Genomic DNA, 27,675 nt, shown 5'->3' with positions numbered 1-27,675 from the left:
ATGACGGAGGCGCTGGGCGCGGCCGCCCCCTTCCTGCGCGCCCCCGAGGGGCCCCCCCCGGCCCCGCCCGCCGACGCCCGCGGGCTCTGCTTCGTGCCCCACCCCCACCTCGAGTTCGTCCGCGCCCGCGTCACCGCCCGCGACGGGGGAGGGGTCACCGTCACCACGGAGACCGGCGAGGTGAGGGGGCGGGGCCTGAGGGGGAGGAGGGGCCGGGGGGGGCGGGGCCAAAGGGGGTGGGGTCAATGGGGGCGGGGCCAAAGGGGTGGGGTCAATGGGGTCGATGGGGAGGGGGTCGATGGGGGAGGGGGGTCAATGGGGTCGATGGGGGAGGGGGTCGATGGGGGAGGGGCCACTGGGGTCGATGGGAGAGGGGTCGACGGGGGAGGGGTCAATGGGGTCAATGTCAATGGGGTCAATGGGGGCGGGGCCAAAGGGGGCGGGGTCAATGGGGTCGATGGGGAGGGGTCAATGGGGGAGGGGGGGGTCAATGGGGTCGATGGGGGAGGGGGTCGATGGGGGAGGGGCCACTGGGGTCGATGGGAGAGGGGTCGACGGGGGAGGGGTCAATGGGGTCAATGTCAATGGGGTCAATGGGGGCGGGGCCAAAGGGGGCGGGGTCAATGGGGTCGATGGGGAGGGGTCAATGGGGGAGGGGGGGGTCAATGGGGTCGATGGGGGAGGGGGTCGATGGGGGAGGGGCCACTGGGGTCGATGGGAGAGGGGTCGACGGGGGAGGGGTCAATGGGGTCAATGTCAATGGGGTCAATGGGGGCGGGGCCAAAGGGGGCGGGGTCAATGGGGGTCGATGGGGTGGAGTCAATGGGGGCGGGGTCAATGGGGCAGGGTCGAGGGGGGTGGGGTCAATGTCAGTGGGGTCGATGGGGGAGGGGTTAAAGAGGGCGATGGGGGCGGGGCCAAGGGGGGCGGGGTCAATGCAGTCAATGGGGGAGGGGTCAATGGGGGCGGGGTCAATGGGGTCAATGGGGGTGGGGTCAACGTCAGTGGGGTCGATGGGGGCGGGGTTAAAGGGGCCAACTGGGGCGGGGCCAAGGGGGGGCGGGGTCCAGGGGTCAATGTCAATGGGGTCGATGGGGGATTTGGGGTCTGACCCCCCCCCCTCCTCCCCCCTCCGGGACCCCCCCCCCCCCCCCCCCCCCCCCCCCCCCCCGCAGACCCTGACGGTGCCCGAGGCCGACGTCCATCCCCAGAACCCGGCCAAGTTTGACCGCATCGAGGACATGGCCATGCTGACCTTCCTCCACGAGCCCGCCGTGCTCTACAACCTGAAGGAGCGCTACGCCGCCTGGATGATCTACGTGAGCCCGGGGGGGGGGTTGGGGGGGCGGGGTCCCAGCTCCAGACCCCTTGGGACACCTAGAACCGGGAGGTCCCGTGTCTCCAGGTCTCTCGGGACACCTACAACCAAGAGGTCCCACCTTCAGACCCCTTGGGACACCTAGAACCGGGAGGTCCCGTGTCTCCAGGTCCCTCGGGACACCTAGAACCAGGAGGTCCCATGTCCCCAGGTCCCTTGGGACACCTGGAACCCGGATGTCCCACCTCCAGACCCCTTGGGACACCTAGAACCGGGAGGTCCCATGTCTCCAGGTCCCTTGGGACACCTAGAACCAGGAGGTCCCATGTCCCCAGGTCCCTTGGGACACCTGGAACCCGGATGTCCCACCTCCAGACCCCTTGGGACACTTAGAACCGGGAGGTCCCATTTCTCCAGGTCCCTCGGGACACCTACAACCAAGAGGTCCCATGTCCAGACCCCTTGGGACACCTAGAACCGGGAGGTCCCGTGTCTCCAGGTCCCTTGGGACACCTAGAACCCGGAGGTCCCATGTCCAGACCCCTTGGGACACCTAGAACCAGGAGGTCCCGTGTCTCCAGGTCTCTCGGGACACCTACAACCAAGAGGTCCCATGTTCAGACCCCTTGGGACACCTAGAACCGGGAGGTCCCGTGTCTCCAGGTCTCTCGGGACACCTACAACCAAGAGGTCCCATGTTCAGACCCCTTGGGACACCTAGAACCGGGAGGTCCCGTGTCTCCAGGTCCCTCGGGACACCTACAACCAAGAGGTCCCATGTTCAGACCCCTTGGGACACCTAGAACCGGGAGGTCCCGTGTCTCCAGGTCCCTTGGGACACCTAGAACCCGGAGGTCCCATGTCCAGACCCCTTGGGACACCTAGAACCAGGAGGTCCCGTGTCTCCAGGTCCCTCGGGACACCTACAACCAAGAAGTCCCATGTTCAGACCCCTTGGGACACCTAGAACCGGGAGGTCCCATGTCTCCAGGTCCCTCGGGACACGTACAACCAAGAGGTCCCATGTTCAGACCCCTTGGGACACCTAGAACCAGGAGGTCCCGTGTCTCCAGGTCCCTTGGGACACCTAGAACCCGGAGGTCCCAGCTCCAGACCCCTTGGGACACCTAGAACCAGGAGGTCCCATGACTCCAGGTCCCTCGGGACACCTAGAACCCGGAGGTCCCAGCTCCAGACCCCTTGGGACACCTAGAACCAGGAGGTCCTGTGTCTCCAGGTCTCTCGGGACACCTACAACCAAGAGGTCCCAGCTCCAGACCCCTTGGGACACCTGGAACCCGGATGTCCCACCTCCAGACCCCTTGGGCCACCTAGAACCCGGATGTCCCACCTCCAGACCCCTTGGGACACCTAGAACCGGGAGGTCCCATGTCTCCAGGTCCCTTGGGACACCTGGAACCCGGATGTCCCAGCTCCAGACCCCTTGGGACACCTAGAACTAGGAGGTCCCACCTCCAGACTCCTTGGGACACCTAGAACCAAGGTGTCCGGGTCCCTTGGGACACCTAGAACCAGGAGGCCCCATGCCCAGACCCCTTGGGACACCTAGAACTAAGATCTCCAGACCCTTTGGGCCACCTAGGAATGGCATATCCCATCCCTAGACCCCTTGGGCCACCTAGAACGGAGATCTCAAGGTCTTTTTGGGCACCTAGAAGTGGGATATCCCAACTCCAGACCCCTTGGGTTACCTAGAACGGAGATCTCCAGATCTTTCGGGGCACCTAGAAGTGGGATATCCCATCCCTAGACCCCTTGGGCCACCTAGAACGGAGATCTCAAGGTCTTTTGGGGCACCTAGAAGTGGGATATCCCATCCCGAGACCCCTTGGGCCACCTAGAACCAAGATCTCCAGATCTTTTGGGGCACCTAGAAGTGGGATGTTCCAACTCCAGACCCCTTGGGCCACCTAGAACCAAGATCTCAAGGTCTTTTGGGGCACCTAGAAGTGGGATATCCCATCCCGAGACCCCTTGGGCCACCTAGAACGGAGATCTCAAGATCTTTTGGGGCACCTAGAAGTGGGATATCCCAACTCCAGACCCCTTGGGCCACCTAGAACGGAGATCTCAAGGACTTTTTGGGCACCTAGAAGTGGGATATCCCATCCCGAGACCCCTTGGGCCATCTAGAACGGAGATCTCAAGGACTTTTTGGGCACCTAGAAGTGGGCTATCCCAACTCCAGACCCCTTGGGCCACCTAGAACGGAGATCTCCAGATCTTTTGGGGCACCTAGAAGTGGGATATCCCAACTCCAGACCCCTTGGGCCACCTAGAACGGAGATCTCAAGGTCTTTTGGGGCACCTAGAAGTGGGATATCCCATCCCGAGACCCCTTGGGCCACCTAGAACGGAGATCTCCAGATCTTTTGGGGCACCTAGAAGTGGGATATCCCATCCCGAGACCCCTTGGGCCACCTAGAACCAAGATCTCCAGATCTTTTGGGGCACCTAGAAGTGGGATATCCCATCCCGAGACCCCTTGGGCCACCTAGAACGGAGATCTCAAGATCTTTTGGGGCACCTGGAAGTGGGATATCCCAACTCCAGACCCCTTGGGCCACCTAGAACGGAGATCTCAAGGTCTTTTGGGGCACCTAGAAGTGGGATATCCCAACTCCAGACCCCTTGGGCCACCTAGAACCAAGATCTCCAGATCTTTTGGGGCACCTAGAAGTGGGATATCCCATCCCGAGACCCCTTGGGCCACCTAGAACGGAGATCTCAAGGTCTTTTGGGGCACCTAGAAGTGGGATATCCCATCCCGAGACCCCTTGGGCCACCTAGAACGGAGATCTCAAGGTCTTTTGGGGCACCTAGAAGTGGGATATCCCATCCCGAGACCCCTTGGGCCACCTAGAACGGAGATCTCAAGGTCTTTTGGGGCACCTAGAAGTGGGATATCCCATCCCGAGACCCCTTGGGCCACCTAGAACGGAGATCTCAAGGTCTTTTGGGGCACCTAGAAGTGGGATATCCCAACTCCAGACCCCTTGGGTCACCTAGAACCAAGATCTCAAGGTCTTTTGGGGCACCTAGAAGTGGGATGTCCCAACTCCAGACCCCTTGGGCCACCTAGAACCAAGACCTCCCGACCTTTTGGGCCACCTAGACCGGGGAAATCCCACCTCCAGACCCCTTGGGCCACCTAGAACCGGGCCGTCCCCTCCTGGCGGGCTGTCCCCGACGTTCTCCTCCTCCTCCAGACCTACTCGGGGCTCTTCTGCGTCACCGTCAACCCCTACAAGTGGCTGCCGGTCTACAACGCCGAGGTGGTGGCCGCCTACCGGGGCAAGAAGCGCAGCGAGGTCCCGCCCCACATCTTCTCCATCTCCGACAACGCCTACCAGAACATGCTGACGGGTGGGGACCACCTCGGGGGGACCCCCAAAAGCGGCCCCATTTCACCCCGGAAACGGGTGCCTGCTGGCGGAGCCGGTCCTACCCCACGTGCCCACGGGGTCCCACCTCCCCTGCCCCGCCCCGTGTCCCCCCCCCGTGGCCACCTCGTGGTGTCTTCTCCACGGCAGATCGGGAGAACCAGTCCATCCTCATCACGTAAGTGCCGGCCCCGCGGCGCCCCACAAGCGTCCCGCCTCCGCCCCACAAGCGCCCCACAAGCGCCCCACCTCCACCCCACGCCTCCAGCGGAGAATCCGGCGCGGGGAAGACGGTCAACACCAAGAGGGTCATCCAGTACTTCGCCAGCATCGCCGCCATCGGCGACCGCGGCAAGAAGGAGGCCGCCAACGGCACCAAGGTGGGGCCTGGAGGGGGCGCGCCCCACACTTGGGGGGCGCCGGGGGCGTCCCCGCCGCCGCTGACCGCCCCCCCCCTCCATCTCCACCGGTGCCGCCGCCAGGGGACCTTGGAGGACCAAATCATCCAGGCCAACCCCGCCTTGGAGGCCTTCGGCAACGCCAAGACCGTCCGCAACGACAACTCGTCGCGATTCGTGAGCGCCCCGGGGAGCGGTGGGGCGGGGAGCTGTGGGGCGGGGAGCTGTGGGGCGGGGAGCTGTGGGGCGGGGAGCTGTGGGGTGGGGCTGGTGGCCGGCGGGGACCTCCCGGTGATGTCCTCCTAGGGGAAGTTCATCCGGATCCACTTCGGGGCCACCGGGAAGTTGGCGTCGGCCGACATCGAGACGTGTGAGTGGGGCTTCGGGGGGGGGGCATCTCTGGTGGCTTCCGTGACCTTCATCCATCCAATCGCCTTCCCAACCACCCAACCATCTCCTCGTCCAACCATCTCCTCATCCAACCATCTCCTCGTCCAATCATCTCCTCGTCCAACCACCTCCTCGCCCAACCATCTCCTCGTCCAACCATCTCCTCGTCCAACCATCTCCTCGCCCAACCACCTCCTCGCCCAACCATCTCCTCGTCCAACCACCTCCTCGTCCAACCATCTCCTCGCCCAACCACCTCCTCGTCCAACCATCTCCTCGCCCAACCACCTCCTCGTCCAACCACCTCCTCGTCCAACCACCTCCTCGTCCAACCATCTCCTCGCCCAACCATCTCCTCGCCCAACCACCTCCTCGTCCAACCATCTCCTCGTCCAACCATCTCCTCGCCCAACCATCTCCTCGTCCAACCACCTCCTCGTCCAACCACCTCCTCGTCCAACCACCTCCTCGTCCAACCATCTCCTCGTCCAACCATCTCCTCGCCCAACCATCTCCTCGTCCAACCACCTCCTCGTCCAACCATCTCCTCGTCCAACCATCTCCTCGTCCAACCATCTCCTCGCCCAACCATCTCCTCGTCCAACCACCTCCTCGTCCAACCACCTCCTCGTCCAACCACCTCCTCGTCCAACCATCTCCTCGTCCAACCATCTCCTCGCCCAACCATCTCCTCGTCCAACCACCTCCTCGTCCAACCACCTCCTCGTCCAACCATCTCCTTGTCCAACCACCTCCTCGCCCAACCACCTCCTCGTCCAATCATCTCCTCGTCCAACCATCTCCTCGTCCAACCATCTCCTCGTCCAACCACCTCCTCGTCCAATCATCTCCTCGCCCAACCATCTCCTCGCCCAACCATCTCCTCATCCAACCATCTCCTCGTCCAATCATCTCCTCGTCCAACCACCTCCTCGCCCAACCACCTCCTCGCCCAACCACCTCCTCGTCCAGCCATCTCCTCGTCCAACCATCTCCTCGCCCAACCATCTCCTCGCCCAACCACCTCCTCGCCCAACCATCTCCTCGCCCAACCATCTCCTCGCCCAACCATCTCCTCGTCCAACCCCCGTCCCCAAAATCCCTCCCACCGCCCCCAAACCTTCTCCCCCCCGTCCCCTTCCAGACCTCCTGGAGAAGTCCCGGGTCATCTTCCAGCTGAAGGCCGAGAGGAACTACCACATCTTCTACCAGATCCTCTCCAACAAGAAGCCCGAGCTGCTGGGTGAGGCTGGTGGCTCTGGGTCTTCTCCTCCCACCCTCTTTTCCTTCCTCCGCTCCTCCCTGAGGAGAACGAGGACAATTTGGGCCATTTTGGGTCTTCTCCTCCCTGCTGTCCCACCGGCGAGCAGAGACGCTGCTCATCACCACCAACCCCTACGACTACAGCTACGTGTCCCAAGGGGAGGTGACCGTGGCCTCCATCGACGACTCCGAGGAGCTGCTGGCCACCGACGTAAGCGGTGGGGGGGGGGGTGGCTGGAGAGGTCCTCGGGTGGCTGGGACCACGGGTGGTGGGGTCCTCGGGTGGGTGGTGGCGTCCTCGGATGGACGAGACCGTGGGAGAAGGACTCCACGGGTGGACAGATGGGTCCTTAGATGGTCGGTCGGGTCCTTCAACCAACATGACCATGGGTGGATGAGTCCATGGGTGGTCAGATGGCTCCTTAGATGGTCGGTTGGGTCCTCCAGGGAACCAGACCATGGGTGGATGAGTCCATGGGTGGTCAGATGGCTCCTTAGATGGTCGGTTGGGTCCTCCAGGGAACCAGACCATGGGTGGATGAGTCCATGGGTGGTCAGATGGCTCCTTAGATGGTCGTTCGGGTCCTTCAACCCACGAGACCACGGACGGCTGAGTCCAGAGATGGGTCCTTAGATGGTCGGTTGGGTCCTCCAAGGGACCAGACCATGGGTGGATGAGTCCATGGGTGGTCAGATGGCTCCTTAGATGGTCGTTCGGGTCCTTCAACCCACGAGACCACGGATGGCTGAGTCCAGAGATGGGTCCTTAGATGGTCGGTCGGGTCCTTCAACCAACATGACCATGGGTGGATGAGTCCATGGGTGGTCAGATGGCTCCTTAGATGGTCGGTTGGGTCCTCCAGGGAACCAGACCATGGGTGGATGGGTCCATGGGTGGTCAGATGGCTCCTTAGATGGTCGGTTGGGTCCTCCAGGGAACCAGACCATGGGTGGATGGGTCCATGGGTGGTCAGATGGGTCCTTAGATGGTCGGTTGGGTCCTCCAGGGAACCAGACCATGGGTGGATGGGTCCATGGGTGGTCAGATGGCTCCTTAGATGGTCGGTTGGGTCCTCCAGGGAACCAGACCATGGGTGGATGGGTCCATGGGTGGTCAGATGGGTCCTTAGATGGTCGGTTGGGTCCTCCAGGGAACCAGACCATGGGTGGATGGGTCCATGGGTGGTCAGATGGCTCCTTAGATGGCTGGTCAGGTCCTTCACCCCATGAGACCACGGATGGCTGAGTCCAGAGATGGGTCCTTAGATGGTCGGTCGGGTCCTTCAACCAACGAGCCCACGGCTGGATGATTCCAAGGGTGGCCAGATGGCTCTGGAGATGGGTCCCCAGGTGGGGGGGGGGGTGGACGCCGGGTCTTCTCCAAGCCCTCCCCCCGCCCCGCAGAGCGCGTTCGACGTGCTGGGCTTCACGGCGGAGGAGAAGGCCGGGGTCTACAAGCTGACGGGCGCCATCATGCACCTGGGGAACATGAAGTTCAAGCAGAAGCAGCGCGAGGAGCAGGCCGAGCCCGACGGCACCGAAGGTGGGCCCGGGATGGGCCGGGGGCCGCGGGGCGTCCAAGCACGGACCTGACGGCGCGTCCTCTGCTTCTCCTGGCCTCCAAGACGCCGACAAGTCGGCCTACCTGATGGGCCTCAACTCGGCCGACCTCCTCAAGGGGCTGTGCCACCCGCGGGTGAAGGTGGGCAACGAGTACGTGACCAAGGGGCAGAGCGTCCAGCAGGTCTACTACTCCATCGGGGCCCTGGCCAAGGCGGTCTACGAGAAGATGTTCAACTGGATGGTCACCAGGATCAACAACTCGCTGGAGACCAAGCAGCCGCGCCAGTACTTCATCGGCGTCCTCGACATCGCCGGCTTCGAGATCTTCGACGTGAGGGCCCGACCAGTCGTGGTGGGGGCCGGCCAGTCGTGGGGACACCCAGGGGCCTACCTCCTGACCACCCCCGTTAGGCGTTGAGTTGGCCGGGTGGACCTGGTTGGACGTTAGGTGGAGCTCGTTGGGTGAGGTGTTGACCTCACGGCTCCCGGTGGGCGTTACGGTGACCTTGTCGGGTCTCCAGTTGACCCCACTGGGGCCTCCAGTTGACCCAGTTGACCCCATCGGGTCTCCAGTTGACCCCATCGAGTCTCCAGTTGACACCATCAGGTCTCCAGTTGACACCATCAGGTCTCCAGTTGACCCCATTGGGTTGAAGTAGACCCTGTTGACCCCTTTGGGTCTTCAGTTGACCCAACTGGGACTCCAGTTGACCCTGTTCGGTCTCCAGTTGACCCCAGTAGGTCTCCAGTAGACCCCGTTGACCCCGTTGGGCCTCCAGTTGACCCCATTGGGTCTCCAGGTGACCCCACTGCATCTCCAGTTGAGTCCGTTGGGTCTCCAGCGGACCTAGTTGACCCCGTTGGGTCTCCAATTGACCCCCTTGGGTCTCCAGTTGACCATGTTGGGTCTCCAGTAGACCCCATTGACCATGTTGGGTCTCCATTAGACCCCATTGACCCCATTGGGTCTCCAGTTGACTCCATTGATCCCATTGGGCCTCCAGTTGACCTCATTGGGTTTCCAGTTGACTCCATTGGGTCTCCAGTGGACCTAGTTGACCCCGTTGCGTCTCCAGTTGACCCCATTGCGTCTCCAGTAGACCCTGTTGACCCCGTTGTGTCTCCAGTTGACCATGTTGGGTCTCCAGTTGCCTCCATTGATCCCATTGGGCCTCCAGGTGACACCATTGGGTCTCCGGTTGACCCCATTGACCCCCTTGGGTCTCCAGTAGACCCCGTTGGGTCTCCAGTTGACCTCACTGGGTCTCCAGTTGACCCCATTTGGTCTCCAGTGGACCCTGTTGACCCTGTTGTGTTTCCAATTGACCCCCTTGGGTCTCCAGTTGACCATGTTGGGTCTCCGGTTGACTCCATTGACCCCCTTGGGTCTTCAGTTGACACCATTGGGTCTCCGGTTGACCCCATTGACCCCCTTGGGTCTCCAGTAGACCCCGTTGGGTCTCCAGTTGACCCCGTCGACCCCACTGGGCCTTCCGTCGCCCTCATTGGCCATCCCTTCTCCCCCCCCCCCCCCCCCCCCCCCAGTTCAACAGCTTCGAGCAGCTCTGCATCAACTTCACCAACGAGAAGCTGCAGCAGTTCTTCAACCACCACATGTTCGTGCTGGAGCAGGAGGAGTACAAGAAGGAGGGCATCGAGTGGGAGTTCATCGACTTCGGCATGGACCTCCAGGCCTGCATCGACCTCATCGAGAAGGTGCCACCACCCCCAGGGCCTCCTGAAGGCGCGGAGGTCTTCTGGAGAAGGTTCCTCCCCCTTTGGGGTTCTCCAGGGAGCCCAAAGGAGGTGGGTTGGGGGCTGCTCGGTGCCCCCACGACCAACAGAGCCTTCTCCTCGGCAGCCCATGGGGATCATGTCCATCCTGGAGGAGGAGTGCATGTTCCCCAAGGCCTCGGACATGACCTTCAAGGCCAAGCTCTACGACAACCACCTGGGGAAGTCGGGCAACTTCGGGAAGCCCCGCAACGTCAAGGGCAAGACGGAGGCCCACTTCTCCCTGGTCCACTACGCGGGGACGGTGGACTACAACATCATCGGCTGGCTGGAGAAGAACAAGGACCCCCTCAACGAGACGGTGGTGGGGCTCTACCAGAAGTCGGCCCTCAAGCTCCTGGCCAGCCTCTTCTCCAGCTACGCCGGGGCGGATTCGGGTGGGTGGAGGGGTGGATGGATGGATGGATGGATGGATGGATGGATGGAGATGTTTGGAGATGTTTCAGAACCTCTAGGGATGGATGGATGGATGGATGGAGGTGTTTTAGAACTTCTAGGGGTGGGTGGGTGGATGGACGGGTGGATGGATGGATGGATGGACGGGTGGATGGATGGATGGATGGATGGATGGATGGATGGATGGATGGAGATGTTTGGCGATGTTTCAGAACCTCTAGGAATGGACGGGCGGATGGATGGATGATGGAGGGATGGAGAAGACCCTCAGAGATCCTCCCCCTGGTTCCCTCACCCCTTCTCCTCCCTCCAGGTGGCGACGGAGGGAAGGGGAAAGGAGCCAAGAAGAAGGGTTCCTCCTTCCAGACCGTCTCGGCCCTGCACCGGGTGAGGACCTGGAGGTCCACGGGGGGACCTCGGGACGCGGTGGGGGTGGGCGGCACCTTCTGGAGGGGCGCAGGAACCTCTGGACGAGGCCCTCAACCCCCCCCCCAGGAGAACCTCAACAAGCTGATGGCCAACCTGAAGACCACCCACCCCCACTTCGTCCGCTGCATCATCCCCAACGAGAGGAAGGAGCCGGGTGAGGGGGGGGTGGGTGGGTGGGGCGTGGCCGGGGCGGTGGGCGGGGCTTGAAGGTGACACCACCGCCGCCGCCACCTCCTGTCCCACCGCCAGGGGTGATGGACAACCCCCTGGTGATGCACCAGCTGCGCTGCAACGGGGTGCTGGAGGGCATCCGCATCTGCCGCAAGGGCTTCCCCAACCGCATCCTCTACGGGGACTTCCGCCAGAGGTAGGGGCCGGCGGCCAATGGGAGGGCGCGGCCGCGGTTTTGGGGTGGCCCACCTGGAGCTGGCGGTGGGGGGTGTCTTCTCCTGCCGCGCCCCCACCCCAGGTACCGCATCCTGAACCCCGCGGCCATCCCCGAGGGGCAGTTCATCGACAGCCGCAAGGGCGCCGAGAAGCTCCTCGGGTCCCTCGACGTCGACCACAACCAGTACAAGTTCGGCCACACCAAGGTGGGCCTCGGGTCGCCACGGTCCCACCACCCCCCCATGTCCACCTGGAGTCTCACCAGACCCTCCACGTGCCCACCAAACCCTCCAGATGCCCACCAGACCCTCCAGATGCCCATCAAACCCCTCGAGATGCCCACCAAACCCTCCAGATTCCCACCAGACCCTCCAGATGCCCACCAAACCCTCCAGATGCCCACCAAACCCTCCAGATGTCCACCAAACCCTCCAGATGCCCACAAACCCCTCCAGATGCCCACCAAACCTTCCAGATGTCCACCAGGTCCTCCAGATGCCCACCAAACCCTCCACACGTCCACCAAACCCTCCAGATGCCCACCAAACCCTCCAGATGCCCACCAGACCCTCCAGATGTCCACCAAACCCTCCATCTGTCCACCAAACCCTCCAGATGCCCACCAGACCCTCCAGATGCCCACCAAACCCTCCACATGTCCACCAGACCCTCCACACGTCCACCAAACCCTCCAGATGCCCACCAAACCCTCCAGATGTCCACCAAACCCTCCACACGTCCACCAAACCCTCCAGATGCCCACCAGACCCTCCAGATGCCCACCAAACCCTCCAGATGCCCACCAGACCCTCCAGATGCCCACCAAACCCTCCACATGCCCACCAAACCCTCCAGATGTCCACCAAACCCTCCACACGTCCACCAAACCCTCCAGATGCCCACCAGACCCTCCAGATGTCCACCAAACCCTCCAGATGCCCACCAAACCCTCCAGATGCCCACAAACCCTCCAGATGCCCATCAAACCTTCCAGATGTCCACCAGACCCTCCAGATGCCCACCAAACCCTCCAGATGCCCACCAGGTCCTCCAGATGCCCACCAAACCCTCCAGATGCCCACCAAACCACCCCTCCGTCCATCCATCCCCCAACCCCACCATCTTCTGGTCCACCCGCCCACCCGTCCGTCTTCTCCTCACCCTCCTCCTTCCTCCCCCGAGGTCTTCTTCAAGGCCGGGCTGCTGGGGCTGCTGGAGGAGATGCGGGACGAGCGCCTGGCCCGCATCATGACCCGCCTGCAGGCCCAGGCCCGGGGCTTCCTGTCCCGCCAGGAGTTCAAGAAGATCCTGGAGCGCCGGTGGGTGACGCTGGTGGTGGTGGCTCCGTGGTGGTGGAGGCTCCATGGTGGTGGTGGTGGCTCCGTGGTGGTGGTGGTGGCTCCATGGTGGTGGTGGCTGCTCCGTGGTGGTGGTGGCTGCTCCGTGGTGGTGGTGGTGGCCCCGTGGTGGTGGTGGTGGTGGCCCCGTGGTGGTGGTGGCTCCGTGATGGTGGTGGTGGTGGCCCCATGATGGTGGTGGTGGCTCCGTGGTGGTGGTGGCTCCATGGTGGTGGTGGTGGTGGCCCCGTGGTGGTGGTGGCTCCATGGTGGTGGTGGTGGTGGTGGCTCCGTGGTGGTGGTGGTGGTGGCCCCGTGGTGGTGGTGGCTCCATGGTGGTGGTGGTGGTGGTGGCCCCGTGGTGGTGGTGGTGGTGGCCCCATGGTGGTGGTGGTGGTGGCTCCGTGGTGGTGGTGGTGGTGGCTCCGTGGTGGTGGTGGTGGTGGCCCCATGGTGGTGGTGGTGGTGGCCCCGTGGTGGTGGTGGTGGCTCCATGGTGGTGGTGGTTCCATGGTGGTGGTGGCGGCTCCATGGTGGTGGTGGTGGCTCCATGGTTGTGGTGGTGGCTCTGTGGTGGTGGTGGTGGTGGCCCCGTGGTGGTGGTGGCTCCGTGATGGTGGTGGTGGTGGCCCCATGATGGTGGTGGTGGCTCCGTGGTGGTGGTGGCTCCATGGTGGTGGTGGTGGCTCCGTGGTGGTGGTGGTGGTGGCTCCGTGGTGGTGGAGGTGGCTCTGTGGTGCTGGTGGCCCCGTGGTGGTGGTGGTGGCTCCGTGGTGGTGGTGGTGGTGGCCCCGTGGTGGTGGTGGTGGCTCCGTGGTGGTGGAGGTGGTGGCTCCATGGTGGTGGTGGTGGCTCCATGGTTGTGGTGGTGGCTCCATGATGGTGGTGGTGGTGGCCCCATGATGGTGGTGGTGGCTCCATGGTGGTGGTGGCTCCATGGTGGTGGTGGTGGCTCCGTGGTGGTGGTGGTGGCCCCGTGGTGGTGGTGGCCCCATGATGGTGGTGGTGGTGGCTCCGTGGTGGTGGTGGTGGTGGTGGCTCCGTGGTGGTGGTGGTGGTGGTGGCCCCGTGCTGGTGGTGGTGTCTCACCCCACCTTCTCCCCCCCCAGGGACTCGCTGCTGGTGATCCAGTGGAACGTCCGGGCCTTCATGGGGGTGAAGAACTGGCCCTGGATGAAGCTCTACTTCAAGATCAAGCCCTTGCTGAAGAGCGCCGAGACCGAGAAGGAGATGCAGGTGGGGCACGGCGGCCGGCGGCCGGGCGGGGAGATGGAGGAGAACGTGGGCAGGTGACCAGGACCTTCGGTGGCTCCCTCAGACCATGAAGGAGGAGTTCGGGCGCCTGAAGGAGGCCCTGGAGAAGTCGGAGGCGCGGCGCAAGGAGCTGGAGGAGAAGATGGTCTCCATGCTGCAGGAGAAGAACGACCTCCAGCTGCAAGTGCAGGCCGTGCGTGGTGGAGGTGTCCCCCCCCCCCAATTGTCCCCCCACCCCCCCCTTCGTGTCCCCACCCCGCCGTCCCCACCCCCCCGCAGGAGCAGGACAACCTGGCGGACGCCGAGGAGCGCTGCGACCAGCTGATCAAGACCAAGATCCAGCTGGAGGCCAAGGTGAAGGAGATGACGGAGCGGCTGGAGGAGGAGGAGGAGATGAACGCCGAGCTGACGGCCAAGAAGAGGAAGCTGGAGGACGAGTGCGCCGAGCTCAAGAAGGACATCGACGACCTGGAGCTGTCCCTGGCCAAGGTGGAGAAGGAGAAGCACGCCACGGAGAACAAGGTGAGGGCGGGGAAGGGCCGAGGCGGTTGGAGGACCTCGAGCCAACGGGAGGGGGTTTTGAGGAGATCTGAGGGGGGGTTGGGTGGAGAAGACCCAAGTAGGGTTGGGTGGAGATGACTCAAGGTTGGGTTGAGATGACCCAAGGGTGGTTGGGTGGAGATGACCCAAGGGGGGTTGGGTTGAGAAGACCCAAGGATGGTTGGGTTGGGTTGAAATGACCTGAGGTTGGGTGGAGATGACCCAAGGGTCGTTGGGTTGGTTGGAGATGACCCAAGGGTGGTTGGGTTGAGGTGACCCAAGGATGAGTTGAGATGAACCAAGGGGGGTTGGGTATGGTGGAGATGACCCAAGGTTGGGTTGAGATGACCCAAGTAGGGTTGGGTTGAGAAGACCCAAGGGTGGTTGGGTGGAGATGACCCAAGGGTGGTTGGGTTGAGATGATCCAAGGGTGGTTGGGTTGGGTGGAGATGACCCAAGGTTGGGTTGAGATGACCCAAGAGTGGTTGGGTGGAGATGACCCAAGGGGGGGCTGGGTTGAGGTGACCCAAGGTTGGGTTGAGTTGCCCCAAGAGTGGTTGGGTGGAGATGCCCCAAGGGGGGTTGGGTTGAGATGATCCAAGGGTGGTTGCGTTGGGTGGAGATGCCCCAAGGTTGGGTGGAGATGACCCAGGGGGGGTTGGGTTGAGGTGAACCAAGGGGGGTTGGGTTGAGGTGAACCAAGGGGGGTTGGGTGGAGAAGACCCAAGGGTGGTTGGGTTGGGTGGAGATGCCCCAAGGGTGGGTGGAGGTGCCCCAAGGGTGGTGTTCCTCCCCACGTAGGTCAAGAACCTGACCGAGGAGATGGCCGGGCTTGACGAGATCATCGCCAAGCTGACCAAGGAGAAGAAGGCCCTGCAGGAGTCACAGCAGCAAGCCCTGGATGACCTCCAGGCGGAGGAGGACAAGGTCAACACCTTGGCCAAGGCCAAGGTCAAGCTGGAACAGCAAGCGGACGACGTGAGTCGTGGTTCTCCACCCCCCGGGGGCAGAAGGTCCTGGCCGGGGTGGACATTTTGGGGGCTGATGGGAGGTCCCCGCCTCGCCGGCAGCTGGAGAGCTCGCTGGAGCAGGAGAAGAAGATCCGCATGGACCTGGAGCGGGCCAAGAGGAAGCTGGAGGGCGACCTGAAGCTGGCGCAGGAGAGCATCATGGACCTGGAGAACGACAAGCAGCAGCTGGACGAGAGGCTGAAAAAGTCGGGCCCCAGCCGCCTCCCCTCCCCCTCCCGGGTCCCTTTCCCATGGTCCCTTTCTCCTGGGGCCGTGACGGGGTGGCGCGTGTCCTCCTGCAGGAAGGACTTCGAGCTCAACGCGCTCAATGCCAAGATCGAGGACGAGCAAGCGGTGGCTGGGCAGCTCCAGAAGAAGCTCAAGGAGCTCCAGGTCGGGGGGGGGGGGGGGAGGGGGAGGGTCTGGAGGGGAAGAGCCTCCAGCGGTTGGGTTGGGTTGGGTTGAGTTGGGTTGGGTTGAGTTGGGTTGGGTTGAGTTGAGTTGGGTTGGGTTGAAGGGTCTCCAGATGGCTGGGTCGGGTTGGGTTGGGTTGGGTTGGGTTGAAGAGTCTCCATTGGTTGGGTTGGGTTGCATTGGGATGGGTTGAGTTGAAGATTCTCCATCTGGTGGGGTTGGGTTGGAGCTGAAGAGTCTCCATTGGTTGGGTGGAGGTGGGTTGGGTTGGGTTGCGTTGATTTGGGTTGGGTTGAAGAGTCTCCATTGGTTGTGTTGGGTTGTGTTGGGTTGAGTTGGGTTGGGTTGAAGAGTCTCCATTGGCTGTGTTGGGTTGGGTTGAGTTGGGTTGGGTTGGGTTGGGTTGAGTTGGGTTGGATTGAGTTGGGTTGAGTTGGGTTGAGTCGGGTTGAGTTGGGTTGAAGAGTCTCCATCTGATTGGGTTGGGTTGAAGATTCTCCATTGGTTGGGTTGGGTTGGGTTGAGTTGGGTTGGGTTGGGTTGAGGTAGGTTGGGTTGAAGGGTCTCCGGATGGCTGGGTCGGGTTGGGTTGGGTTGAGTTGGGTTGGGTTGGGTTGGGTTGAAGAGTCTCCATTGGTTGAGTTGGGTTGAGTTGAATTGAGTTGGGTTGGGTTGAGTTGGATTGGGTTGAAGAGTCTCCATTGGTTGGGTTGGGTTGGGTTGGGTTGAGTTGGGTTGGGTTGAGTTGAGTTGGGTTGAGTCGGGTTGAGTTGGGTTGAAGAGTCTCCATCTGATTGGGTTGGGTTGAAGATTCTCCATTGGTTGGGTTGGGTTGAGTTGGGTTGGGTTGGGTTGAGGTGAGTTAGGTTGGGCTGAAGGGTCTCCAGGTGGTTGGGTTGGGTTGCGTTGGGTTGCGTTGGGTTGGGTTGAAGGGTCTCCAGATGGTTGAGTTGAGTTGGGTTGAAGAGTCTCCATTGGTTGGGTTGGGTTGGGTTGGGTTGAGTTGGGTTCGGTTGAGTTGAGTTGGGTTGAGTCGGGTTGAGTTGGGTTGAAGAGTCTCCATCTGATTGGGTTGGGTTGAAGATTCTCCATTGGTTGGGTTGGGTTGAGTTGGGTTGGGTTGGGTTGAGGTGAGTTAGGTTGGGTTGAAGGGTCTCCAGGTGGTTGGGTTGGGTTGCGTTGGGTTGCGTTGGGTTGGGTTGAAGGGTCTCCAGATGGTTGAGTTGAGTTGGGTTGAAGAGTCTCCATTGGTTGGGTTGGGTTGGGTTGGGTAGAGTTGAGTTGGGTTGGGTTGAGTTGAGTTGGGTTGAGTCGGGTTGAGTTGGGTTGAAGAGTCTCCATCTGATTGGGTTGGGTTGAAGATTCTCCATTGGTTGGGTTGGGTTGGGTTGGGTTGAGTTGAGTTGGGTTGGGTTGAAGGGTCTCCAGGTGGTTGGGTTGGGTTGCGTTGGGTTGAGTTGCGTTGGGTTGAAGGGTCTCCAGATGGTTGAGTTGAGTTGGGTTGAAGAGTCTCCATTGGTTGGGTTGGGTTGCGTTGGGTTGGGTTGGGTTGAGTTGGGTTGGGTTGGGAGAAGCCCTCTCACGTCCTCCCCGTCCCCGGAGCCCAGGCGCGCATCGAGGAGCTGGAGGAGGAGCTGGAGGCGGAGCGGACGGGCCGGGCCAAGGCGGAGAAGCTGCGCTCGGAGCTCTCGCGGGAGCTGGAGGAGCTGAGCGAGCGGCTGGAGGAGGCGGGCGGCGCCACCTCGGCGCAGGTGGAGCTCAACAAGAAGCGCGAGGCCGAGTTCCAGAAGCTGCGGCGGGACCTGGAGGAGGCCACGCTGCAGCACGAGGCCACGGCGGCCGCGCTGCGCAAGAAGCACGCCGACGGCGCGGCCGAGCTGGCCGAGCAGCTCGACAACCTGCAGCGCGTCAAGCAGAAGCTGGAGAAGGAGAAGAGCGAGCTCCGGCTGGAGCTGGACGACGTCGGCTCCACCGTGGAGCAGCTCCTCAAGGCCAAGGTGGGCGGCCGGGGAGAAACGGGGACGGAGCGAGGTGGGACGAAGAAAGGGGCAACCCTTCCTCCGCTCCTCCTCGCGCCTCCTTCCTTGGTCCAGGCCGTCCTGGAGAAGACGTGCCGCTCCCTGGAGGACCAGCTGAGCGAGCACCGCGCCAAGTCGGAGGAGGCTCAGCGCGCGGTCGCCGACCTCAGCGCCCAGCGGGCCAGGCTCCAGACGGAGAACGGTGAGCGCCGCGCTCTCCTCCACCCCACCGCCGGCCCCGGGGACCACGCGGGGTCCCTCCGGCCGTGATTTCTCCTCTGTCCGCCCCGTAGGCGAGCTCTCCAGGCAGCTGGAGGAGAAGGAGGCCTTCGTCACCCAGCTGACGCGAGGGAAGCTCAGCTACACCCAGCAGCTGGAGGACCTCAAGAGGCAGCTGGAGGAGGAGGCCAAGGCGAGGCTTCGGTGGGGGTCGTTTGGTTGGGGTGGGACGTTGGGTTGGGTCGGTCTTCAGGAGGTTGGGTTGGTTGGTCTTCAAGAGGTTGGGTTGGTCTTCAAGAGGTTGGGTTGGTCGGTCTTCAAGAGGTTGGGTTGGTCTTCAAGAGGTTGGGTCGGTCTTCAAGAGGTTGGGTTGGTCGGTCTTCAAGAGGTTGGGTCGGTCTTCAAGAGTTTGGGTCGGTCTTCAAGAGGTTGGGTTGGTCTTCAAGAGGTTGGGTTGGTCGGTCTTCAAGAGGTTGGGTTGGTCTTCAAGAGGTTGGGTTGGTCTTCAAGAGGTTGGGTTGGTCGGTCTTCAAGAGGTTGGGTTGGTCTTCAAGAGGTTGGGTTGGTCTTCAAAAGGTTGGGTTGGTTGGCCCTCAAGAGGTTGGGTTGGCCCTCAAGAGGTTGGGTTGGTCGGTCTTCAAGAGGTTGGGTTGGTTGGTGGGTCTCAAGGAGGTCGGGCTGGGTTGGGTTGGTCTACAGAAGGTTGGGTTGACTTGGTCGATCTCCAGGAGGTTGGGCTGGTTGGTCTTCAGGAGGTTGGGCTGGTTGGTGGGTCTCCAGGAGGTTGGGTTGGTCTACAGAAGGTTGGGTTGACTTGGTTGGTCTTGAGGAGGTTGGGTTGGGTCCACCTAGAGGAGGTCAACTCCATCTGGAGAAGGTTGGGTCCATCTAGAAGAGGTTGGGACCACCTCGAGGAGGTTGGGTTGGGTTGGTCTTCAAGAGATTGAGTCGGTCTTCAAGAGGTTGGGTTGGTTGGTGGGTCTCAAGGAGGTCGGGCTGGGTTGGGTTGGGCTACAGAAGGTTGGGTTGACTTGGTTGGTCTTGAGGAGGTTGGGTTGGGTTGGTCTAGAGGAAGTCTGGTCCACCTAGAGGAGGTCAGGACCACCTAGAGGAGGTCAGGACCACCTAGAGGGGGTCGGGTCCACCTAGAGGGGGTCGGGTCCACCTAGAGGAGGTCGGGTCCACCTAGAGGGGGTCGGGTCCACCTAGAGGAGGTCAGGACCATCTAGAGGAGGTTGGGACCATCTAGAGGAGGTTGGGACCATCTAGAGCAGGTCGGGTCCATCAAGAAGAGGTCGGGTCCGCCTAGGGGACGTTGGCTTGGGTTGGTTGCCCTACAGAAGACCCTCTTGGCTCGGGTCGCCCACCAGCACCTCCCTGCGAGGTGAAGAACCTCGAGGAGGCCCCAGCCGAGGTCCCGCGGGTCTTCTCCTCGCCTCCAGGCCAAGACCGCGCTGGCCCACGCCCTGCAGTCGGCGCGGCACGACTGCGACCTGCTGCGGGAGCAGTACGAGGAGGAGGCGGAGGCCAAGGCCGAGCTGCAGCGCGGCCTCTCCAAGGCCAACTCCGAGGTGGCCCAGTGGAGGACCAAGTACGAGACGGACGCCATCCAGCGCACCGAGGAGCTGGAGGAGGCCAAGTGAGTCCTCGCCCACCCCGTGAGGGGGGTGCCGGAGGTCCCCTCCCCACCACCGAGGCCTTCTGCTGGTGGCCCCCCCCCGTAGGAAGAAGCTGGCGCAGAGGCTGCAGGAGGCCGAGGAGGCGGTGGAGGCCGCCAACGCCAAGGGCTCCTCGCTGGAGAAGACCAAGCAGCGGCTGCAGGGCGAGATCGAGGACCTGACCGGGGACCTGGAGCGGGCCAACGCGGCGGCCGCCGGGCTGGACAAGAGGCAGAGGAACTTCGACAAGGTGGGGGAGGGGTTGGGGGGGGTGGGGGAGGGGGGGCAGGAGGAGGAGGAGGAGACCGGGAGGAGGAAGACACCAGGAGGGGGAGGATACCAGAAGAAAGGAGGAGGAGGAGGAGGAGGAGGTGGAGGAGGAGACCAGGAAGAGGAGGAGGTGGAGGAGGAGGACACCAGGAGGAGGAGGAGGAGACCAGGAGGAGGAGGAGGAGACCAGGAGGAGGAGGAGGAGGAGGAGGAGGAGGAGAGGGAGGAGGAGGAGGAGGAGGAGGAGGAGAAGGAGAAGGAGGAGGAGGAGGAGGAGGAGGAGGAGAAGGAGGAGGAGGAGGAGGAGGAGACCAGGAAGAGGAGGAGGTGGAGGAGGAGGACACCAGGAGGAGATCAGTATGAGGAGGAGGAGGAGGACACGAGGAGGAGGAGGAGGAGACCAGGAGGAGGAGGAGGAGGAGGAGGAGGTGGAGGAGGAGGAGGAGGAGAAGGAGGAGAAGAGGGAGGAGGAGGAGGAGGAGGAGGAGGAGAAGGAGAAGGAGGAGGAGAAGACCAGGAGGAGGAGGAGGAGGAGGAGGTGGAAGGGGACGAGAAGGAGGAGGAGGAGGAGGAGGACGACGACGACGACGACGACGACGACGAGGAGACCAGGAGGAGGAGGAGGAGGAGGAGGAGGAGGAGGAGACCAGGAAGAGGAGGAGGTGGAGGAGGAGGAAACCAGGAGGAGGAGGAGGAGGAGGTGGAAGAGGAGGAGAAGGAGGAGGAGGAGAGGAGGAGGAGGAGAACACCAGGAGGAGGAGGAGGCTGGGAGGAGGAAGACACCAGGAGGGGGAGGACACCAGAAGAAAGGAGGAGGAGGAGGTGGAGGAGGAGGAGGAGACCAGGAGATCAGCAGGAGGAGGAGAAGGACACGAGGAGGAGGAGGAGGAGGAGACCAGGAGGAGGAGACCAGGAGGAGGAGGAGGAAACCTGGAGGAGGAAGGGGGAGATGAGGAGGAGGAGGAGGAGGAGGAGGAAGGTCAGTGGCGGTGGGGCCCCCCCAGGTGCTGTCGGAGTGGAAGCAGAAGCTGGAGGAGGCGCAGGCGGAGCTGGAGGCCTCGCAGAAGGAGGCCCGGGCCCTCAGCACCGAGCTCTTCAGGCTGAGGAACGCCCACGAGGAGGCCCTGGAGCACCTGGAGACCTCCAGGCGGGAGAACAAGAACCTCCAAGGTGAGGCCCCGGCCTTCGTCCTCCCTCCTCCTCCTCCTCCTCCTCCTCTTCTTCAGCCCGGGGTGGGGGGAGGCCGCCGGGTCTTCTCCTCCCGGCCCTGGGGGAGGCTGACGGGGCCTCGCCCCCGGCAGAGGAGGTCTCGGAGCTGACGGAGCAGCTGGGCGCCGGCCACAAGGCCGCCCACGAGCTGGAGAAGGCGCGGAAGCAGCTGGAGGCCGAGAAGCTGGAGCTGCAGGCGGCGCTGGAGGAGGCCGAGGTGAGCCCGGGGACCTTCTCGGCTTCTTCCGGCCTCCTGCGCGGTCGCCAGAACCTCCTGGGTCCCCTCCCCGACCTCCTGGCCTCTTCCCCGACCTCCTGTCCTCCTCCACGACCTCCTGTCCTCCTCCTGTCCTCCTCCCTACCTCCTCCCCGACCTCCTGGCCTCCTCCTCAACCTCCTGTCCCCCTCCCCGACCTCCTGCACGACCTCCTGGCCTCCTCCATGACCTCCTGGCCTCCTCCCGTCCTCCTCCCCGACCTCCTGGCCTCCTCCCAACCTCCTGTCCTCCTCCACTACCTCCTCCCTGACCTTCTGGCCTCCTCCCCAACCTCCTGTCCTCCTCCCTGACCTCCTGTCCTCCTCCACGACCTCCTCCCCGACCTCCTCCCCAACCTCCTGGCCTCCTCCCCAACCTCCTGTCCTCCACGACCTCCTCCATGACCTCCTGTCCTCCTCCACACCCTCCTGTCCCCCTCCCCGACCTCCTCCATGACCTCCTCCCCGACTTCCTCCCCAACCTCCTGGCCTCCTCCATGAAATCGTGGCCTCCTCCATGACCTCCTGTCCTCCCCGACCTCCTCCACGACCTCCCGGCCTCCTCCCTGACCTCCTGTCCTCCTCCATGACCTCCTCCCCGACCTCCTCCACGACCTCCTGGCCTTCTCCACAACCTCCTGTCCTCCTCCATGACCTCCTCCATTACCTCCTGTCCTCCTCCACGACCTCCTTTCCTCCTCCATGACCTGTCCTCCTGCACGACCTCCTGGCCTCCTCCTGTCCTCCTCCACGACCTCCTGGCCCCCTCCCCGACCTCCTGTCCCCCCCCCCCCCCCCCCCCAGGCCTCGCTGGAGCACGAGGAGGGCAAGATCCTGCGGGCCCAGCTGGAGCTCCACCAGGCGCGGGCGGAGGCGGAGCGCAAGGCGGCCGAGAAGGACGAGGAGCTGGAGCAGGCCAAGCGCGGCCACCTGCGGGCCCTGGAGGCCCTGCAGGCCACGCTGGAGGCCGAGACGCGGAGCCGGGGCGAGGCCCTGCGCCTGAAGAAGAAGATGGAGGGCGACCTCAACGAGATGGAGATCCAGCTGGCCCACGCCAACCGCCTGGCCGCCGAGGCCCAGAAGCAAGCCAAGGCCGCGCAGGGCTACCTCAAGGTGACGGGCGGTGGCCACGGGGGGGGACCTCCTGGGTGTGCGGCCTCCTCCTTCTGAGGCTGACGGGCCTCTGGTGGCCTCCCAGGAGGTCCAGCTGCAGCTGGACGAGGCGGCGAGGGCCACCGAGGAGCTGAAGGAGACGGCGGCCGTGGCGGAGCGGAGGAGCAACCTGCTGCAGGCCGAGCTGGAGGAGCTGCGGGCGGTGGCCGAGCAGGCGGAGCGGGCGCGCAAGGTGGCCGAGCAGGAGCTGCTGGAGGCCAGCGAGAGGGTGCAGCTCCTCCACGCCCAGGTGAGGCGGGGAGCCCGCGGGGTTGGGCTGCCTAGAACCTCGGCTCCACCAGGAGAGGTTTCGGCCCTCTATAGTTGGTGGGTGAAGGCATCCTTTGGGTTGAGCTACCTAGAACCTCGTCTCCACCTTGAGAGCATTCAGCCCTCTGTAGTCCATGTGTGGAGGAACTTTCTGGGTTGAGCTAGCTAGAACCTGACCTGCACCAGGAGAGGTTTCGTTCCTCAGTAGTTGATCGGTGAAGGCTTCTTCTGGGCTGAGCTACCTAGAACCTGGCCTCCACCTCGAGAGGTTTCATTCCTCTGGAGATAAAGGGTGGAGGCACCTTCTGGGTTGAGCTACCTAGAACCTGACCTGCACCTGGCGAGGTTTCGTTCCACTGGAGATAAAGGGTGGAGGCATCTTCTGGGTTGAGCTACCTAGAACCTCACCTCCACCTGGAGAGGTTTCGTTCCTCTGGAGATAAAAGGTGGAGGAACCTTCTGGGTTGAGCTACCTAGAACGTGACATCCACCTGGAGATGTTTCAGCCCTCTGTAGTCGATGGGTGGAGGCGTCTTCCGGGTTGAGCTACCTAGAACCTCCCCCCCGCCCGCAGAACACCAGCCTGATCAGCCAGAAGAAGAAGCTGGAGGCCGACATCTGCCAGCTGCAGGCCGAGGTGGAAGAGGCCGTCCAGGAGTGCAGGAACGCCGAGGAGAAGGCCAAGAAGGCCATCACCGACGTGAGTCCCGCCACGTGCAGATGAAGGACCTAGAACCCCCTCGAGCCTTGTCCTCGCCTAACCTTTGGTGTCCCGCAGGCAGCCATGATGGCGGAGGAGCTGAAGAAGGAGCAGGACACGAGCGCCCACCTGGAGCGGATGAAGAAGAACACGGAGCAGAGCGTCAAGGACCTGCAGCTGCGGCTGGCCGAGGCCGAGCAGCTGGCCCTCAAGGGCGGCCGGAAGCAGCTGCAGAAGCTGGAGGCCCGGGCGCGCGAGCTGGAGGCCGAGCTGGAGGCCGAGCAGAAGCGGCACGCCGAGAGCGTCAAGGGGCTGCGCAAGGCCGAGCGGCGCGGCAAGGAGCTGGGCTACCAGGTGGGGCGGCGACCTAGAACGTGGTCGGGCCGGTGGCCACCTCAGGTTGGTGACCAAGGCCACCTACAGCCTCCATGACCAATTCCATTGGGTGACCTAGAACCTGGTTGACCTGGTGGCCACGTGGAGATGGGTGGCCGAGGCCATCTACCATGTCCAGTGTCATAGGACGACCTAGAACATGGTTGACCTGGTGGCCACGTGGAGATGGGTGGTCGAGACCATCTACAGGCTCTATATCCAATGGCATTGCATGGTCTAGAACCTGGTTGACCTGGTTACCACATGGTCATGGCTGTCCTAAGCCACCTACAGCCTCTTTGATGCCATTGCATGGTCTAGAACCTGGTTGACCTGGTGGCCGCAGTGACACAAGCCACCCAGGCCACCTGTAGCCTCTATGGCCGGTGCCAAAGCGTGACCTAGAACCTGGTTGACCTGGTGGCCATCTCAGACAGATGTCCAAGGCCACCTCCCACCCCCAAGTCCCGTGCCGTAGCATGGTCTAGAACCTGATTGGCCTGGTGGCCACGTGGAGATGGCTGACCGAGGCCACCCACAGCCTCCATGACCGATTCTGTTGAGTGACCTAGAACCTGGTTGACCTGGTGGCCACCTCAGGTTGGTGACCAAGGCCACCTACAGCCTCTGTGGTTGATTCCATTGGGTGACCTAGAACCTGGTTGACCTGGTGGCCACCTCAGGTTGGTGACCAAGGCCACCTACAGCCTCCATGACCAATTCCATTGGGTGACCTAGAACCTGCTTGAACTGGTGGCCACCTCAGATGGCTGACCAAGGCCACCTACTGCCCCCGCGCCCCCTTCCATTGGGTGACCTAGAACCTGGTGGCCCTGGTGGCCCCGTGGCCGGGTTCCTATGGGGCTGCCCCCCAACTCCCCCCCCCAGGCCGAGGAGGACCGCAAGAACCTGGCGCGGCTGCAGGAGCTGGTGGCCAAGCTGCAGCTCAAGGTCAAGGCCTACAAGCGGCAGGCGGAGGAGGCGGTGAGCGGCCAATCGGGGCGGCCGGGGGGGGGCGGGAGGGAGGGCAGTGATTGGTCGGCTGGAGGCCCCGCCCCCTTGTAGGAGGAGCAAGCCACCTCCGCCCTGGGGAGGCTCCGCAAGGCGCAGCACGAGCTGGACGAGGCGCAGGAGCGCGCCGAGGCGGCCGAGGCCCAGGCCAACAAGCTGCGGGCCCGCAGCCGCGACCCCAAGGTGGGTCCCGGCCCCACACCCTGCCCCACACCCTGCCCCACATCTGCCCCATAGCTGCCCCACATCTGCCCCACATCTGCCCTGTATCCACCCTATAGCCACCCCGTATCTGCCCTATATCCGCCCCATATCTGCCCCAGGCCAACAAGCTGTGGACCCACAGCCGTGACCCCAAGGTGGGTCCCGGCCCCACACCCTGCCCCACATCTGCCCCATACCCACCCCATATCCACCCCATATCTGCCCTATATCCGCCCCATATCTGCCCCAGGCCAACAAGCTGTGGACCCACAGCCGTGACCCCAAGGTGGGTCCCGGCCCCACATCCTGCCCCATATCCACCCCATACCCACCCTATGCCCGCCCCATAACCACCCCCCGTTGTCTTCTCCGCCCCAGCAGAAGGGGCTGAGCGAGGAGTGAAGCCCCGCCCCCGACGGAGCCGCCGACCAATCGCCTGCGGAGCCCCGCCCCCTCTGACCCCCCTTGCTCCGCCCCACGCGACCTCGCCCCGCCCCTTCCCCCGGCCAATAAAAGGCTTCGAGCAGCAGCGTGGGCTGTGGGGTCTCTGTGGGGTCTCTATGGGGTCACTAAGGGGTTCTATGGGCCTCTGTGGGGCTTCTGGGGGTCTCTGTGGGGTTCAGTGTTCACTATGGGGTCTCTTTGGGTCTCTGTGGGTCTCTGTGGGGTCTCTATGGGTCTCTACGGGGTTCAATCGTCTCTATGGGGTCTCTATGGGGTCTCTGTGGGGCTTCTGGGGGTCTCTATGGGGTTTCATGGTCTCTATGTGGTCGTTGTGGGGTTCTATGGGGTCTCTATGGGGTCTCTGTGGGGCTCTACGGGTCTTTGTGGGGTTCTATGGGTCTTGATGGGTTCTATGGGTCTCTGTGGGGCTCTGTGGGCTTCTGGGGGTCTCTGTGGGGTTCAGTGGTCACCATGGGGTCCCTGTGGGGTCTTTGTGGGGCTCTATGGGGCTCTATGGGTCTCTATAGGGTTCAGTCGTCTCTATGGGGTCTCTGTGGGTCTCTATAAGGTCTCTGTGGGGTTCTACGCTGTCTCTGTGGTTCTCTATGGGGTTCATGCGTGTCTGTGGGGTCTCTGTGGGCTCTCAGTGGGGTCTTCGTGGGTTCTGTGGGTCTCTATGAGTGTCTACGGGTCTTCGTGGGTCTCTGCGGGGTCTCCATGGGTCTCTAGGGGGATTCTGGGGGTCTCTATGGGGCTTAGTGGTCACCATGGGGTCTCTGTGGGGTCTCTGTGGGGCCTCAGTAGGGTTCTATGGGGTCTCCATGGGGTTCAGTGGTTTCTGTGGGGGCTTTATGGGGTGTCAGTGGGGTCTTTGTGGGGTTCTATGAGTCTCTGTGGGTCTCTGTGGGTCTCTATAAGGTTCAGTCGTCTCTATGGGGTCTCTGTGGGGTCTCAGTAGGGTTCTACGGGGTCCCTATGGAGTGTCTGTGGGGCTCCTGGGGGTCTCTATGGGGCTCCTGGGGTCTCTATGGGGCTCCTGGGGGTCTCTGTGGGGCTCCTGGGGGTCTCTATGGGGTTCAATTGTCTCTATGGGGTCTCTATGGGTCTCTATGGGGTCTCTGTGGGGTTCTATGGGTCTCTGTGGGTCTCAGTTGTCTCTATGGGGTCTCTGTGGGTCTCTGTGGGGTCTCTGTGGGGTCTCTGTGGGGTCTCAGTAGGGTTCTATGGGGTGTCCGTGGGTCTTTTTGGGTCACTATGGGGTCTCTCTGGATCTCTGTGGGGTGTTCGTGGGGTCTCTGTGGGTCTCTGTGGGGTTCAGTGGTCGCTGTGGGGTCTCTGTGGGTCTCTGTGGGGTCTTTTGGGGTCCCTGTGCCCCCCCCCCCCCCCCCCGCCCCCAGGAATGTGCCACCCGGGGCCGATGACGGGCACAAAGCGGGGACAAAGCGGTGGCCCCCGGGGGGGGCGGGGCCGGGCGATAACGAGGCCCCGAAATAGCCCCGGCCCCGCCACGGGGGGGGGGGTGGGGGGGAGTTAGGGGGATCCTGCCCCATAGATCCTGCCCCATAGATCCTGCTCAAACCCCGATAAGGACCCCGGGACCATCTCTGCCCCACAGATCCTATCCTGTGGGTCCTGCCCCATAGATCCTACCCCTATGGGGCACAGGGACTGTGCTCAGCCCCACAGATCTACCGCAGCAGAGCACAGGGACCACACTCTGCCCCATAGCGCTGCCCTATAGGGCACAGGAGCTGTGTTCTGCCCCATAGATCCTGCTCAGACCCCCCAGAAGGGCCCCTGGACTGCCCCTGCCCCATAGATCTTGCCTTGTGGGTCCTGCCCCATAGATTCTGCCCCATAGATCCTTCCCTTTGGGTCCTGCCCCATAGATCCAGCCCCATAGATCCTTCCCTTTGGGTCCTGCCCCATAGATCCTGCCCCATGGACCCTGCTCACACCCCCATAAGGGCCCCAGGACCATCCCTGCCCCATA

The 27,675-nt window shown here is 63.0% G+C and overlaps 1 protein-coding gene across 1 annotated transcript; it reads left to right on the top strand.

The window, feature by feature from the left end:
* On the top strand, window positions 1–25,766 carry LOC118261501 (myosin-7). The gene is made up of 38 exons (XM_035572355.2): window positions 1–180; window positions 1,176–1,319; window positions 4,549–4,705; window positions 4,873–4,900; window positions 4,991–5,102; window positions 5,205–5,297; window positions 5,427–5,490; window positions 6,655–6,753; window positions 6,881–6,984; window positions 8,178–8,316; window positions 8,399–8,667; window positions 9,882–10,052; window positions 10,198–10,507; window positions 10,840–10,913; window positions 11,022–11,109; window positions 11,205–11,322; window positions 11,425–11,548; window positions 12,525–12,661; window positions 13,789–13,915; window positions 13,998–14,126; window positions 14,213–14,455; window positions 15,275–15,451; window positions 15,544–15,689; window positions 15,786–15,876; window positions 17,505–17,894; window positions 17,991–18,117; window positions 18,209–18,327; window positions 19,577–19,773; window positions 19,859–20,042; window positions 21,067–21,232; window positions 21,364–21,488; window positions 22,331–22,639; window positions 22,725–22,928; window positions 23,523–23,648; window positions 23,727–24,002; window positions 24,912–25,007; window positions 25,089–25,217; window positions 25,620–25,766. Exons 1-38 carry the CDS (start codon window positions 1–3, stop codon window positions 25,638–25,640), a joined length of 5,793 nt encoding a protein of 1,930 aa, XP_035428248.1. The 3' UTR covers window positions 25,641–25,766.
* Window positions 25,767–27,675: the final 1,909 nt, after the last annotated feature.

This window comes from Cygnus atratus, unplaced genomic scaffold, assembly GCF_013377495.2.
Source record: "Cygnus atratus isolate AKBS03 ecotype Queensland, Australia unplaced genomic scaffold, CAtr_DNAZoo_HiC_assembly HiC_scaffold_38, whole genome shotgun sequence".
NCBI lineage: Eukaryota > Metazoa > Chordata > Aves > Anseriformes > Anatidae > Cygnus > Cygnus atratus.
The sequence above is the reverse complement of the archived record's forward strand: the minus strand, read 5'-3'. Positions and strand labels throughout refer to the sequence as shown.

Bases quoted from the DNA above. Each gene is read 5' to 3' on its own strand.
- LOC118261501 (XM_035572355.2), top strand. From the start codon at position 1: ATGACGGAGGCGCTGGGCGCGGCCGCCCCCTTCCTGCGCGCCCCCGAG. The intron at 15,452-15,543 runs GTGAGTCGTGGT...CCTCGCCGGCAG, and splicing joins TGGAACAGCAAGCGGACGAC to CTGGAGAGCTCGCTGGAGCA. The intron at 20,043-21,066 runs GTGGGGGAGGGG...GGGCCCCCCCAG, and splicing joins GGCAGAGGAACTTCGACAAG to GTGCTGTCGGAGTGGAAGCA.